Source organism: Paroedura picta, chromosome 16, assembly GCF_049243985.1.
Source record: "Paroedura picta isolate Pp20150507F chromosome 16, Ppicta_v3.0, whole genome shotgun sequence".
Classification (NCBI taxonomy): Eukaryota; Metazoa; Chordata; class Lepidosauria; order Squamata; family Gekkonidae; genus Paroedura; species Paroedura picta.
This window is the reverse complement of record NC_135384.1, coordinates 20,570,745-20,582,903: the sequence shown is the minus strand read 5'-3', so window position 1 is coordinate 20,582,903 and position 12,159 is coordinate 20,570,745. Positions and strand designations below refer to the sequence as shown.

General features: G+C 44.0%; 1 protein-coding gene across 1 annotated transcript in view; it reads right to left on the bottom strand.

Annotated features, from left to right (window-relative positions):
• COL1A1 (collagen type I alpha 1 chain) overlaps positions 1–12,159 on the bottom strand; it is a 46,644-nt gene that overhangs the window by 17,390 nt on the left and 17,095 nt on the right. Inside the window, exons 22-33 of the mRNA XM_077315648.1 lie at positions 10,350–10,403; positions 8,684–8,782; positions 6,194–6,247; positions 5,992–6,090; positions 5,095–5,148; positions 4,436–4,489; positions 4,273–4,326; positions 3,742–3,795; positions 2,606–2,650; positions 2,388–2,486; positions 1,216–1,323; positions 99–206 (exon numbers count right to left, since the gene is read on the bottom strand). Of these exons, the coding sequence (XP_077171763.1) occupies positions 99–206; positions 1,216–1,323; positions 2,388–2,486; positions 2,606–2,650; positions 3,742–3,795; positions 4,273–4,326; positions 4,436–4,489; positions 5,095–5,148; positions 5,992–6,090; positions 6,194–6,247; positions 8,684–8,782; positions 10,350–10,403 (882 nt within the window). The remainder of the gene's footprint in view (positions 1–98; positions 207–1,215; positions 1,324–2,387; positions 2,487–2,605; positions 2,651–3,741; positions 3,796–4,272; positions 4,327–4,435; positions 4,490–5,094; positions 5,149–5,991; positions 6,091–6,193; positions 6,248–8,683; positions 8,783–10,349; positions 10,404–12,159) is intronic.

The window sequence follows — 12,159 nt, the reverse complement described above, 5'->3', positions numbered from 1 at the left end:
AAACTCATATAGCTCATGGAAACACCTTCCTGGACACCAGACAACTAGAGGTCACCGGACATTTTCAGGAACAAAGATTTGTAAAGTAAAGCGCTTGCCTTATCGCCAGGAGAACCAGCAGGTCCAGGTGGTCCAATAGGTCCAGTCAGTCCTCTAGCACCATCTTTGCCAGGAGCGCCATCAAGACCTTTGGCACCTGCATCACCCTAGGGATGAAGATGGAGAACACTATGAAGGATTGAGTAGAACAGGTTAGAGGAAGCACTGAGGAAGAAGAACTGTATAGAGAGGGTGTACCATGTATGAAATAGGAAATTCCCAGAGAAATTTGGTTTGCCTTACAGATTTTGTATTTGTTGAAGAGGAAATACAAATTGGAGACAAATAACCTATTGCTGTGCCTGAACAGAAGGGGTTGATCATCTGCCTAGCAGGAACCTTAAGGAAAAAAAACATTTATATGCCTACTGAAAAACTATTACAGATCCTTTCTTGCTCTTGTGTCATGATGCTAGTCAAGGGGCCATAGCTTGATGGCCAGGCCTGTGCTTTGCCAGGAAAGACGTTTGGCCTGCAATTCCAGGAACTGGCTGTCAGTGCAATAGTATGAACTTCTTGTGATAGCTCTCCATAGCTAAGCTTTGTGTTTCAAAATAGGAAGCAATATGAAGGATGGGTTGATAGAGAGCCAAGGATAGATGGAGAAATGGCTAGACTGCCAGTGTAGTCTTGTGATTCAAGCGTTCCTCATTCTCTCAACATAACCTACATCATAGAATTGTTTTGTGAGGATACAACAGAGGAGGAGAGAACCCTGTTTGCCCCTCTAATCTCTGTGGAGAGTCAGGATAAAAACTGGGTAATAGAAGGGACAAGATAAAAAAAGGAGAATACAGAAACAGCTGAAGAGATAGTGAGGAACTTTGAATGAGACTACAAAGAGCTACTGGGAATGCTTGCTCCTCCCGTCTTTTGTTCCACCACCACTCTTATTGGCTACAAAAACTAATCATTAACCCTGTCACTACCTAGAGGATCCATAATTCCTGGAGGATTAGACCCCTTCCCTTCTTGTTTCATCAGCAAAAAGATGCTGAACAATTCGGTATGAATAGAACGCCTTTATTGGCATAGCCACTACGCAGTTGGCTCCTCTAGGTTCAGTACATCCTCCGATTGTTTTGGTGATATGGTTTCAACAGTCCAGATACTCACTCTGTCTCCCTTGGCACCGGGAAGTCCAGCAGCACCACGTTCACCAGGCATACCCTGGAGACCAGGGGCACCTTGGCTTCCAGGAGAACCAGGAGCACCGGCATCACCCTAGAATCAACAAAATGGAAGTGGAAGAAATTAGAGCTAAGGTACTAGATCCAAAGAAGGAACCAACTTTCTGGATTAATGCACACATGCACATAAACACCCACACATCTTTTGGCAAACAGCATTAAGCATTGATGCCCAACCCCTTCAGAGGGTTGTGGGTGGTCTGGGCTCCTCCATTATGAAGTTGTCTCTTTTGCCTGTTGGATAAGACCACCTATGTCTGGGCTTTACCCTTTGCTTCCTTGTCCTTCAATCAGAAACAGCCTATTAGGGAAAGCACTTCAGGGAGGGAAAGCTATATTGTTGCTTTCCATTAGTGTGCAATGCAGAATTTTTTTTCCAGTTGAATTCCTGTGGTGAGGCATTCCCATCCTTTTTTGTTGTTGTTAACTGCCAATCTGCTAGGGACTGAGGAATGGGGAAGCCAGCGCTCTCAGGATGGTGAGAGGTTTTGTGCAAATGGATAGGAATTTTCATCCCCACCATTGCTATGCATTGGGATCAAAGCTAGAAATATCAATCAGAAATCTGACAGTCTTTTCTTTGAAACATTGGAGAAGCAAGACCTGGGATCTTTGCCAACATGTCTTCTGGAGAACCTGAGAAGGGACAGGCAAATCTTTCTTCCCACTGCTCCAATTCAGGGGTTTATGAATTTAAATCAATGCAATCTTCCCCTTGATTGTCCAAGTGCTTAAAAAAAACAAACAGATCTTGGGTATGGAAAACTGAAAATATTCCTCCAGCCCCTTTCAATAGGGCTTCAGTTGAACCTTGCATGTCCAAGCTCTGTATGCTGGAAATTCCAGGTTCAGTCCATGGCAATCTGAGACTAGAAAGGACTTGTACTGGAAAACTGCTTCCAGACATAAGTGGCCCAAGGAAGCTTGCTATCTATCCCACATGGCAACATATTCGTAATGAAGAAAATTCTTCAGGTACATTTAAGGATAACAGGTGGGTAGAGTGTTGGGCTCACTCTAGAGTTATAGCATCTCTCCAGATTTCTTGAAACAGTCTGTTTTTCACTTTTACTGAAACGATCTTCATGGGATCCTTACCTTAGCACCATCGTTACCAGGAGCACCATTAGAACCACGAGGGCCCTGAGGACCTGGGGGACCTTGGACACCACGTTCACCGGGGAAACCTCTCTCACCCTGTAGGGGGCAAAAGGAGTAAATACAGCCAGTTATAATTCTGCTGTATGTAGGATGCAGCAGTGAAGATACTTGAGAAGATGTGCAGATGACCAGTGATGGTGTGCAAGATTACTTACTCTTGCACCAGATGGACCGGGAGCACCAACATCACCAGGGGGACCCTGTGAAGAGGACAAAAAAGAGGTTTACTTTTATGCTTGACAAAGTACCTGTGCAAAGCACGTAGGCATCTTAGCTGATCTGACGGAGGCTAATAAATGGTCCAACTATCAGGCAAAAGGTGGTTTCCTCTGCCTTATGGCTCAGGGTTCTGTGGCTTTCGTTTGGATATGGAATTCTAGGATCTTTGAAAAGGACAGAAACAAAAGTCAGGAAGCTAAATTTGTCCAGAAGAGGAGGAATGAAGGAGGGCTGATGGGGTCCAGATTTGGGAATATATGACTCCTTCTGGAAAAGACTTTGTCATCCATATCACACCAATATCCTTGAAGGCTTCCAGCTGAACAGTGAAGATACGAATGGATGTAGCCCACCAATAGCTTCCCTGAAATGACAACTTCAGACCAGGAAGAAGTATCATAAAGTTGGAGGGATAGAAAGGCTCTGTGGGACATCAAGTCCTGTCCAACCCATTGCCTTGATGCAGGGTTTGCTAGACCTGACAAGACCTCCAGAATGGGCTGTCCAAGGCTCTTAAGGAGCCTATTCTAAGAAGGCCTATTCAGAGGTAAGTTCTATGAAACTGCCAGGAAATTTCCTTTGGATTATACCCTACGGTTAAAGATCTCTCATTCATTTCAAAATATCTGAAAGCTTCCCTGGGTGGGGTGGAATATTGACTGAGATTTGAAGGTCAGGAATTCTGATCAGACAGTCTTAGTTCAAATGATCTTTTCTTCCACACAACTATGAAAAGAGGCAGAGCTTTGCTGTATGGAGGAAGACTTGTCAAAGGAGCATCATGCCCTTGCCATAACCAAAACTGTATGAAGGCACTATCATTTCTGCCTCACACACCTTAAAAAGAGCACATTACTAGTGCTACTAGCCTCCAGGTAAGGTCTAGTTCTCCCAGAATTACAGTTGACCTCCAGACTATAATCATCAGGTTTTCAGAGGGAAATGCCCATTTCAGAGGATGGATTCTATGGCATCACATCCCTGCTAAAGTTCCTCCCTCCCCTCAACCTCTCCCCCCCCAAATCTCCAGGAAGTTTCCATACCAGATCTGGTAATCCTACCCTTTACTCACCTGGTCACCAGGCTTTCCAGATTCACCAGGAGCACCAGCAGGACCAGGAAGACCCTGCAAGAGGAAGTTGGAGATGGGGAAAGGGTTCGATTAAAGCAGTGGCATTGAGATATTGCTACTCAAAGAGGCTTGCTGGGATCATAATTTTCTGCAGTGACACCAACACTTATTGGATTATACACCTAAGACTTTCCCTTTTACCCAGTCCTTACTGTGTCCTCCTGGTCTATCTATTCTTCTGTTATATATCTCCCATCCTCCGGAAAAATTTGCAAAAATGTCTAAGTTATTTAATTAATTTATTTCTGAGATTTGCTTACCACACTTCCAGTATGGCTGACTGAAGCAACGAAACTGACCAAGCCATACAAATCTGAAGCAACCTGATGCAAGTATGCTTAATTTTCATTATTTAGTGCCATGTCTAGATTTTTTACCTATTTCTTTCCTGATTTCTGATGCTTGAAATGTTACTGGATACAAAAGATACATAGGCTTGACTGGGTGTCCATTATATGGAAGATCTCTTACCTGGAATCCAGGAGCTCCAGATGGACCTTGTTCACCTCTTTCTCCAGCAGGACCCTGTGATGAAAATCAAGGGAAGTTTCAAGGGACAGTAGGAATCAAAGCAAGGTGATTGCAGCCAAAGCTGCAAAAGGTGTGAAAAATAACAACAAAAATGTATACTTACGCTTGGGCCAGGGGGTCCTTGTGCACCAGTTTCACCATCTTTACCAGGAAGACCCTGGGAGAAAAGAGGAGGAGGCTTTAGTTCACGGCGCCTCTGATCGGGTCTCTTCTCATTTATCACTCCAAGCTTTCCCTTCTCTGATGTTCCACTGCCAATTGGCTGGTCAGTGAAACATTGATGATACCTGTTTGGTAGGCCTAAATTTCTCCCTTCGCTATTATGTCACATATGAAACTGTCTTATATGGAATCAGATCATTGTTCCATCATGGTAGGTACTATCTACTCAGACTGTCTGCAACTCTCTAGGAACTCAAGTAAAGGTCTTTCACAATACCTACTGCCTGGTCCTTTTTTTAAAAAAACTGGAGATTCTGGGGATTCAACCTGGGGCCTTCAGCATGCAAAGCAGAGGTTCTTCTATTGAACCACAGCCATTTCAAATGGCAATGGCAAACTCTCTGGGACTTCATCCCTTTTGTGTTCCATCAAATCCTGGATATATTTGGTGTTAAATAAGTCTGGTCTGGTGGCAGGTGGCAAGCTAGACATCCCTCCAAACAAATACAGAAGACTTTTAACTTTCACTTTAAAAACCCTCCAGTTTTTCAGAGGACTGGTCTGAACAGGATGGCAGACGGTCCAGAGTTGAATACTTACAACAGCGCCAGAAGGTCCAGGAGCACCTCTCTCACCAGGTTTGCCAGGCTCACCCTATAAGAGGAGAAAGGAAAAAAGTTTGCATATGTAACTTCATAGGCATCTGTATCTGCCATAAACACATGGATTTGGGTTCCCGTGCAATTGATTGCCTAGGCTCAGCCTGCATTAGGACAAACCCAGGAGGTTCAATCATCCCTGGGGTATCCCTCTGTGTGCAGGAAGAGTGCAAACTTTGGATCACAAGCTGATGGGACCATTCACTTGCATTTCTGATTTCTTAAGGATGGCCAATGATGTCTTGTTGCAATACTCACAGAGACACACCCTGACTCGGATATCAGGCATACTGGGCCTCTGTCTAAAAATTTCCCATAATTTCTTTCCTCTGAATTTTATCTACAAACCTTACTTTTCTCAACATTACCACCGGGGAAAACCCTACCCTTATCTAGTTTACGTTCTAGCGGTGATTGATTGCCAGAAAAGAGGTGGGTGGGGAGAGAGACAGAAAAATCCCTGAAGCAAATCTTCAGGTTCATCTGAATCAAAGTAACCTGCTCATTATGGACATTTTGCCGAAGTGATAACAAGATTTTAAAAATGGAAGTCTGGACAGCTGCTGTGGGAAATTTCCAAAGAGGAAGTCTTAATATTTGGTTTATTAAGGTGTGCTCCAGAGATCACATCTGTAACCATATTATTTGTACATTTAGAAAAATGTTCATACTTCTCCAGATTCCTATTATTGGACACACACATATTTTAAGAAATAGTGGAAAGGGAAAACCACCATGAGATAATTAACAAAGGCCATTTCTGCCATGTGTGTGGCTATTCTAATCGGACCCTCCCAGGGAACTTGAGATTTTGTCCAGCTAGAGAGGTGTTACTTACAGCAGCACCTTTAGGTCCAGGGAATCCCATCACACCAGCCTGACCTCTTGCACCAGGAGGACCAGCAGGTCCAGGGCGTCCATCTTGACCAGCAGGGCCCTGTTGGGAGAAGAAGTCATCACTGCAAGTACTTGTCCCTTTACCCTCCAAAAAACCAAAAGCCTTCTAGAGTAGGACAGAAGAAGGCCATCCAGTTACTTACAGTGGGTCCAGTCTTGCCATCGGGACCAGGGCTGCCAGGACTACCAGTCAGACCCTTAAAAAATGGAGAGAGAGAGAGCGAGAGAGAGAGAGTCAGGAAGCAGCCTTCAGTAGCTTAACACAGGGTGCATGCCTCCTCGAGTACAGGAGATGATTATTAGCTTTAAAAAGGGAATGGATCTATCAGTGGCTACTAGCCATGGTGACTGAATTGAAACTTCATGCTGAGAGGTCCTAATCCTTTGAATAACATCAGGAGAAGAGCCCTGTAGTTGGCTCTCCAGAGGAACTGTTTGGCCACTGTGTGAGACAGGGTACTAGACTGGATGGACCACTGGTCTGATCCTACAGGATTCTTCTTATGTCCCTAAAGGATAAGATGGGCTTGTCTGATGTCCCAAGTCATGACACCATGAGCTGAGGGGTGTGCCACAGAATCTTTGGCAATGTCTCAGAAAATGGTGAGACACACCTGTGGGCAGTCAGGTTGACCTTATATGTCTGTGTGAGCTTCAATAGTCTTTCAGTGGGATATTGTGCTAAGTTCTCTTCTGAAGGTTAGCTTTTCCTACACAAAAAGGACATTCTAAAACAGTCCTATCTAGCTCCACCCAAGGAAGCAGCATGCCATACATTTGATTGCTGAAACATTCAGCCACCCACTCCAAAGATTTATTCCTTTTGATTGGCCTTGCACATTGCCCTCAGGCAGTTATATTCATGCGGAATCTAACGGCCTCAGTTCATTCAAGCTGTGCAATAAAACTCACTCCCTATGGCTTTAAACCTCTGGCCAATGGAAGCAAACCATCCTGACACAGTGTAGAGTTTGCATCCAACCAGCTTTTCCGCTGGAGAAGGAGGAAGGAGTGAGTCCCCTTTGACTACCAAGAAGATGATGCTAGGGATCATGGGACATGCGTGGGCAAAAGCTGTGTGGGATGGAGGCTGTAATCAGGAGTGGAATCCAATAAGATTAAGCCAGAAAGCTAACGGAATCCAGCCCTATGTGCGTAAATTGCTAAACAGCCGGATTTGCATCTGGATGACATCTTTGCCTTGCTCTTCATTCAAATGCTCTTCAGCTGTCTTCATACATCCAATAAATTCCTTTGCAGCTGGAATACATTTTGCTAGTAAATGGAGACTTTCCTGTTTTTAAAAAGCTTTCCAATCTGATTTCTCTTAATTAGTTCCATTGTTAATAATGCTTTATTGTTACTTTTGGGGTGTTTTGCTACCTGAAACTGATTTTGGAGGGGTTTTGATTTGAGATTTTGCCTTGAGCACCTAGTTGGAAAATGGCTAATAAATAGGATGAAATAAACTAGCAAGCCAGTTGTGGCTTGACGTGGTTGCTGAGAAGCAGGGGTCAAGTAAGTCATGGAGCAGTGGAAAGCTTTTGAGATCTCCTGTGCCCACTACAAAAAGCATTTGGGTGGCTTAGCCCTTGGTGTGCTGGCACCTTTGGCCATCCATGAACAAGTTCCAAGTAAAATGGGATCCTCCATAAATTCTGGTTTGAAATTTACTTTCCATTCTTGCCCCCCCCCCCCCGCAATTTTCATAGCTGCTTGCAGTAATTGTTTCTCATCACTGCTGTTTTTCATGAAATATGTTTAAAGGCTCCCCCCAGCCCTTCATGGAGTGATCCCAGCTGGTCACATAGTTGGGTGATGTTACAGTGCCACAGGGGTAAACATTTCTGGCAATATGATAGCATTGGCATTCTGGATTAGCATAGTCCCCACTCTGAATGGACAAATATGTGTATAGGTACAGCAAATCAACAAAGCTTTGTATAGAGGTGGGGGAGGGGGGGTTGCTTTTCCTGTTGATGGACGTTTGCGCACCCACAAAAGCTTCCTCCTTTTAGCCCAGTTTAGCCCAACCAATTCAAGTCTCCTGAATTGGTTGTCATAACAAATTGCACCTGAAGTAGAATGGCTACTTAAAGTTCTCTTTAAAAGTACAAGGACTTTCTCACCATCTAGATCTGGAAAAGCCTATGTATTACGTGGGGAGAGAGGGGAAATGTTAGCTGTTTTGTATTTTATGGCAAGTTTGCACACTGCACAAAATTTGAGAGTTTACTTGAGTCAGTGCTCTGAATGGTAAAGTTATCAATGAGAATTAACCCTCAGTTCTCCCCCTTTAGAGGAAAGAATGATATCAGTTGTATTATTGTTGTATTGTGTAGGTTTAACAATAGGACTGTTTTGCTCAGTGGGGCATGCCACCAGCCTGCCCTAAGCCCTCATCAAGTAGGTATGCTGAAAATCCAAAGAATGAAAATTACTCAGTATCAAATCAAGAGAAGCTTATGACTCCCTGATATGGACATTGAATATGGACATCTCCAACTGGGCGCCAAATCGATTGAAGTGGAGGCTTGTGATACTGTATGCCTTGTTCTCCATTTCACAGGGGTTAACAGGAAGCTATAGGGCGACTTCCTGTGGCTCTGTCTAAGCCTTTGTCATTCACTTACCTTGGCTCCAGGGAGACCGGGTTCGCCAGGGCGTCCAGATTCACCGGGAGATCCTTTGGGACCAGCAGGGCCAGGAGATCCACGTTCACCAGGGGGACCCTGGAAGAGGAAAAGGAGTCAAGAAAAGATTGCATGAGTTAAGGGGAGTGCACTGTCCTAAGTTCCTAAGTGTTGGGTTCAAAGATGAATAGAGTACAAAGAGGAGAATGCTTGATTTTGGGGAGGGGGAGCTCAAAATGCCTACAGGGATCTGCAAAATAATAGATGTTAGTTGTTCAACTGGTCTATAAAAAGGCCCAAAGTGCCCTCATGAGCATATGTATGCTGTGGTTTTGGTTCCATTTCAATCAAATAAGCATCAACAAGTCCCCTTAGAATAAATCTGAAGAATTCCCACGGGTTGGATCCTGCCAGGTTTTTTTAGGTTGGTGAAAAAGAAAAAAAAAACATATCAAAAGGCTAGTTTAGGCCTGCATGGACAAAAGCCATGTGGGATGGGGACAGTAATAATTGGACAAGATTGGACAAGAGGATAATTGGGCAAGATTGGATGAGACACTGTCTGAATTCAACTCATGGTGAGGAAAAGGCAAAACATGCAGTCAAAGGATGAAAACAAAGGATGAAAAGTGGATGAAAGCCCTAAGGGATGGAAAGCAGGAAAGGGTGGGAGGGAAGTTGGAAGCTGTCTTCCAGCCAAGTTCTGGTGCCCGGGAGGAAAAACTCACGAAAGCCCTTGGGGTACATAAGAACTGGAGTGGGGGAAGTTGAAAGTGGTTGTTGTGGGATGGGAGGGGGGGCAGCACTTTATATATTCTGATGCTTGGCACCCAACTTGACAGTAAAATTATCTGAAGCAACAGGAAGGGGAGAAAGAGGAGCTGGCATCAAAAGCCGTTTTTATCACTTGGGAGTAAGGACCATGGAGGCTGGGAGATAAGGGAGCAGGAAAGGCCTCCAGGCTGTCGGGTGGTCAGGCTTTGCCAGCTCCTTTAAGCTGCAAGATTGTTCAGATGTTTTGGGGAGATTCAGACGTCCCTTTAGTGTCTGGAAGTGCCTGACATTTTCGTGCTTCCTGGACCGCTAGATCTCAATTCTAAAAATCTAGATTCAAACTGCACTGTTGTTATAGATACTGTATGGAAAACCCATATTTTCCCTGCTCCACATTTTACCCCACATTCTGGAAGTATTCTTTCACTTAAAAAACAAAACATTGGCCAGATTGCAGCTGAATCCTTCACAGAATCATAGAGTTGGAAGAGACCTCCAGGGTCATCATCCAGCCCCCTGCAGAATGCAGGAAATTCACAACTACCTGCCCGTCCACAGTGACCCCAATTCCATGTCTGGATGATGCCTCCCCTAAAAACCCCTCAGAATCCCTGGTCAGTCTGGTCTGAAGGATATTCACCTCCTGACCCCAAAGTGATGATCAGTATTTCCCTGGGCATGCAAGAAAAGGCCACAAGAGCCAAGCTCAGACACAGTCCCTTCTGCCCACCCACTCACCATCTGCCTAAGTTCACAGAATCAGTGCTTCATCCCTGACCTCAAACAAATAATAGGAGTGTTGCTATTGACTTCCACAAGGCGTCGCCCCTTTAAAATGTGTATGTCTTTCCTTCTGCAGAAAAGATATCAACAGCATGGGACAGAAACCTACCTTGGGGCCAGCAATGCCATCTGAGCCAGGGAAACCACGGCCTCCGGGAGCACCCTGTGAATGGGAGGAAGGAGATCAGGTGAATGACACATATCCAACTCTAACAATATGCAAGTCTTCTTGTTGTAATGTTAAAACAGAACCACTTATCATGTTGTGGGCAGAAAAAAAATCACTCGCCAGTATTCTATATTGCACATGAAAATGCACTGTTAAATGTTTTGCAAGTGGCATGAACTAGGCTTCCATTATATCCATATCTTGTTCTCCATCAATGTAAGGCTTAGCACAAGCACTGCTACAGTGGTTTACACACTGTTTTGAAAATTGATGCATATTTGCAAAAACACAGAAGAAATACACCTTTATTAATTTACCAATGCAATGCTATGCAGAATCGCATAGGTCACTGTGCACAAGCTAGTTCTCCTTGTGCACAGATGGCACAGTACTAAGGAAAGTTGTCTCACATTTTGTGTGGCAGTAAATCCCATTGATTTCACCAGGACTTACTTCTGAGTAATCATGCTCAAGATTGCCCTGTCAAAGGCTACTTAGTCCAGGCATCCCACTCATTCCCAAGACTCCCATATACATCACCCCATCTACAGATCTATACAACACAACTCCATATTTGGAATAATGGGTACAGGATATGGTCTGATGGCACAAGATACAGGGACTGTCCTGAAATTTAGTGGTTTATGAGCCTGGATGCAAGACTTCCTGAAGAGCAAACTGAGCTAAATGATTCAAGAAATGTGTGTATAAATGTAACCAATAATAATGGTCTTCTCTCAAGAAGCAGGCTCCTATACTAATCACTGATCAGAGAGTTGGACTGGATGGCCTGTGTGATTTTAGACTCAGTTGGCCTCAAGGCAGCACCTGTAACTCCAAATTGAGAAAAGGTGCTGAAAAAGTTGCATATGTTCTTATTCAAAGGTGATTAGTTCAAGCTGGAGAGATGAGATAAAATAGGTTCAATAGCCATCTTCTGAATATCAGTGCTAGGAAGCACCATTGCAGTGAAGGATCAGGCCTCTATGCCTTGTTTTTTGCCCCTCCTTGGCAACTGTTGGATCATCCAGTTAAACAGAATGATAGATGGACCTCGTGCCTGGTCCCAGCAGGGCTTCACTTCTAGGGTCTTTTTGCTAATCCAGAAAGGAACATACAGAGCATAGTTTCCCAGGTGTCTCATGCAAGAGGGCAGCACCTTATAGGACAGTGTAAAAAAGGGGTGGTGGTGGGGAGACTGTGGCTTGATGGAAGGTGAGTTTTGATCTCATTGGCCTGAAGAAGATCAAGACTGTCACCAAACAGAGTGGATGGCTTGACTAGAGTTCGCCTTTTTGATCTGGGAGAAGGTTTATCTCTATTTGAATCAGTTTTCATAAAACAGTGGTTTCAGCTTAGGAATGGGGGGAAAACACAGTGCTGATTTCTAGAACAAAAGCCCTGTTCACAAGTTCAAGGGAAGACATGTACAAACTGTGTGCAGTATACACTTGATTTTTCTTTATACATGAAATTCTCTTTATACATGTAATTCTCGTGTTCCATTCAATGCATGTACAGTTGAATGTGTGTTTCAAACCCCACAGTTAACCAGGTACTGGTTCCCAGTTTCTTTTGTAGAATGAATATGTGTTGGACCTTTCTTTCTACACATCCAGAATGTACAGGCATTCAATTGTAATATGTGAGCAAGACTTAAATCTTTAGAGTGAATGCAATGCAGTTTTAGTCAGTGGGAGAGACCAGAAAAATCCATCTCACGTGACGGCTAAATATTGAGCTCTTGTGG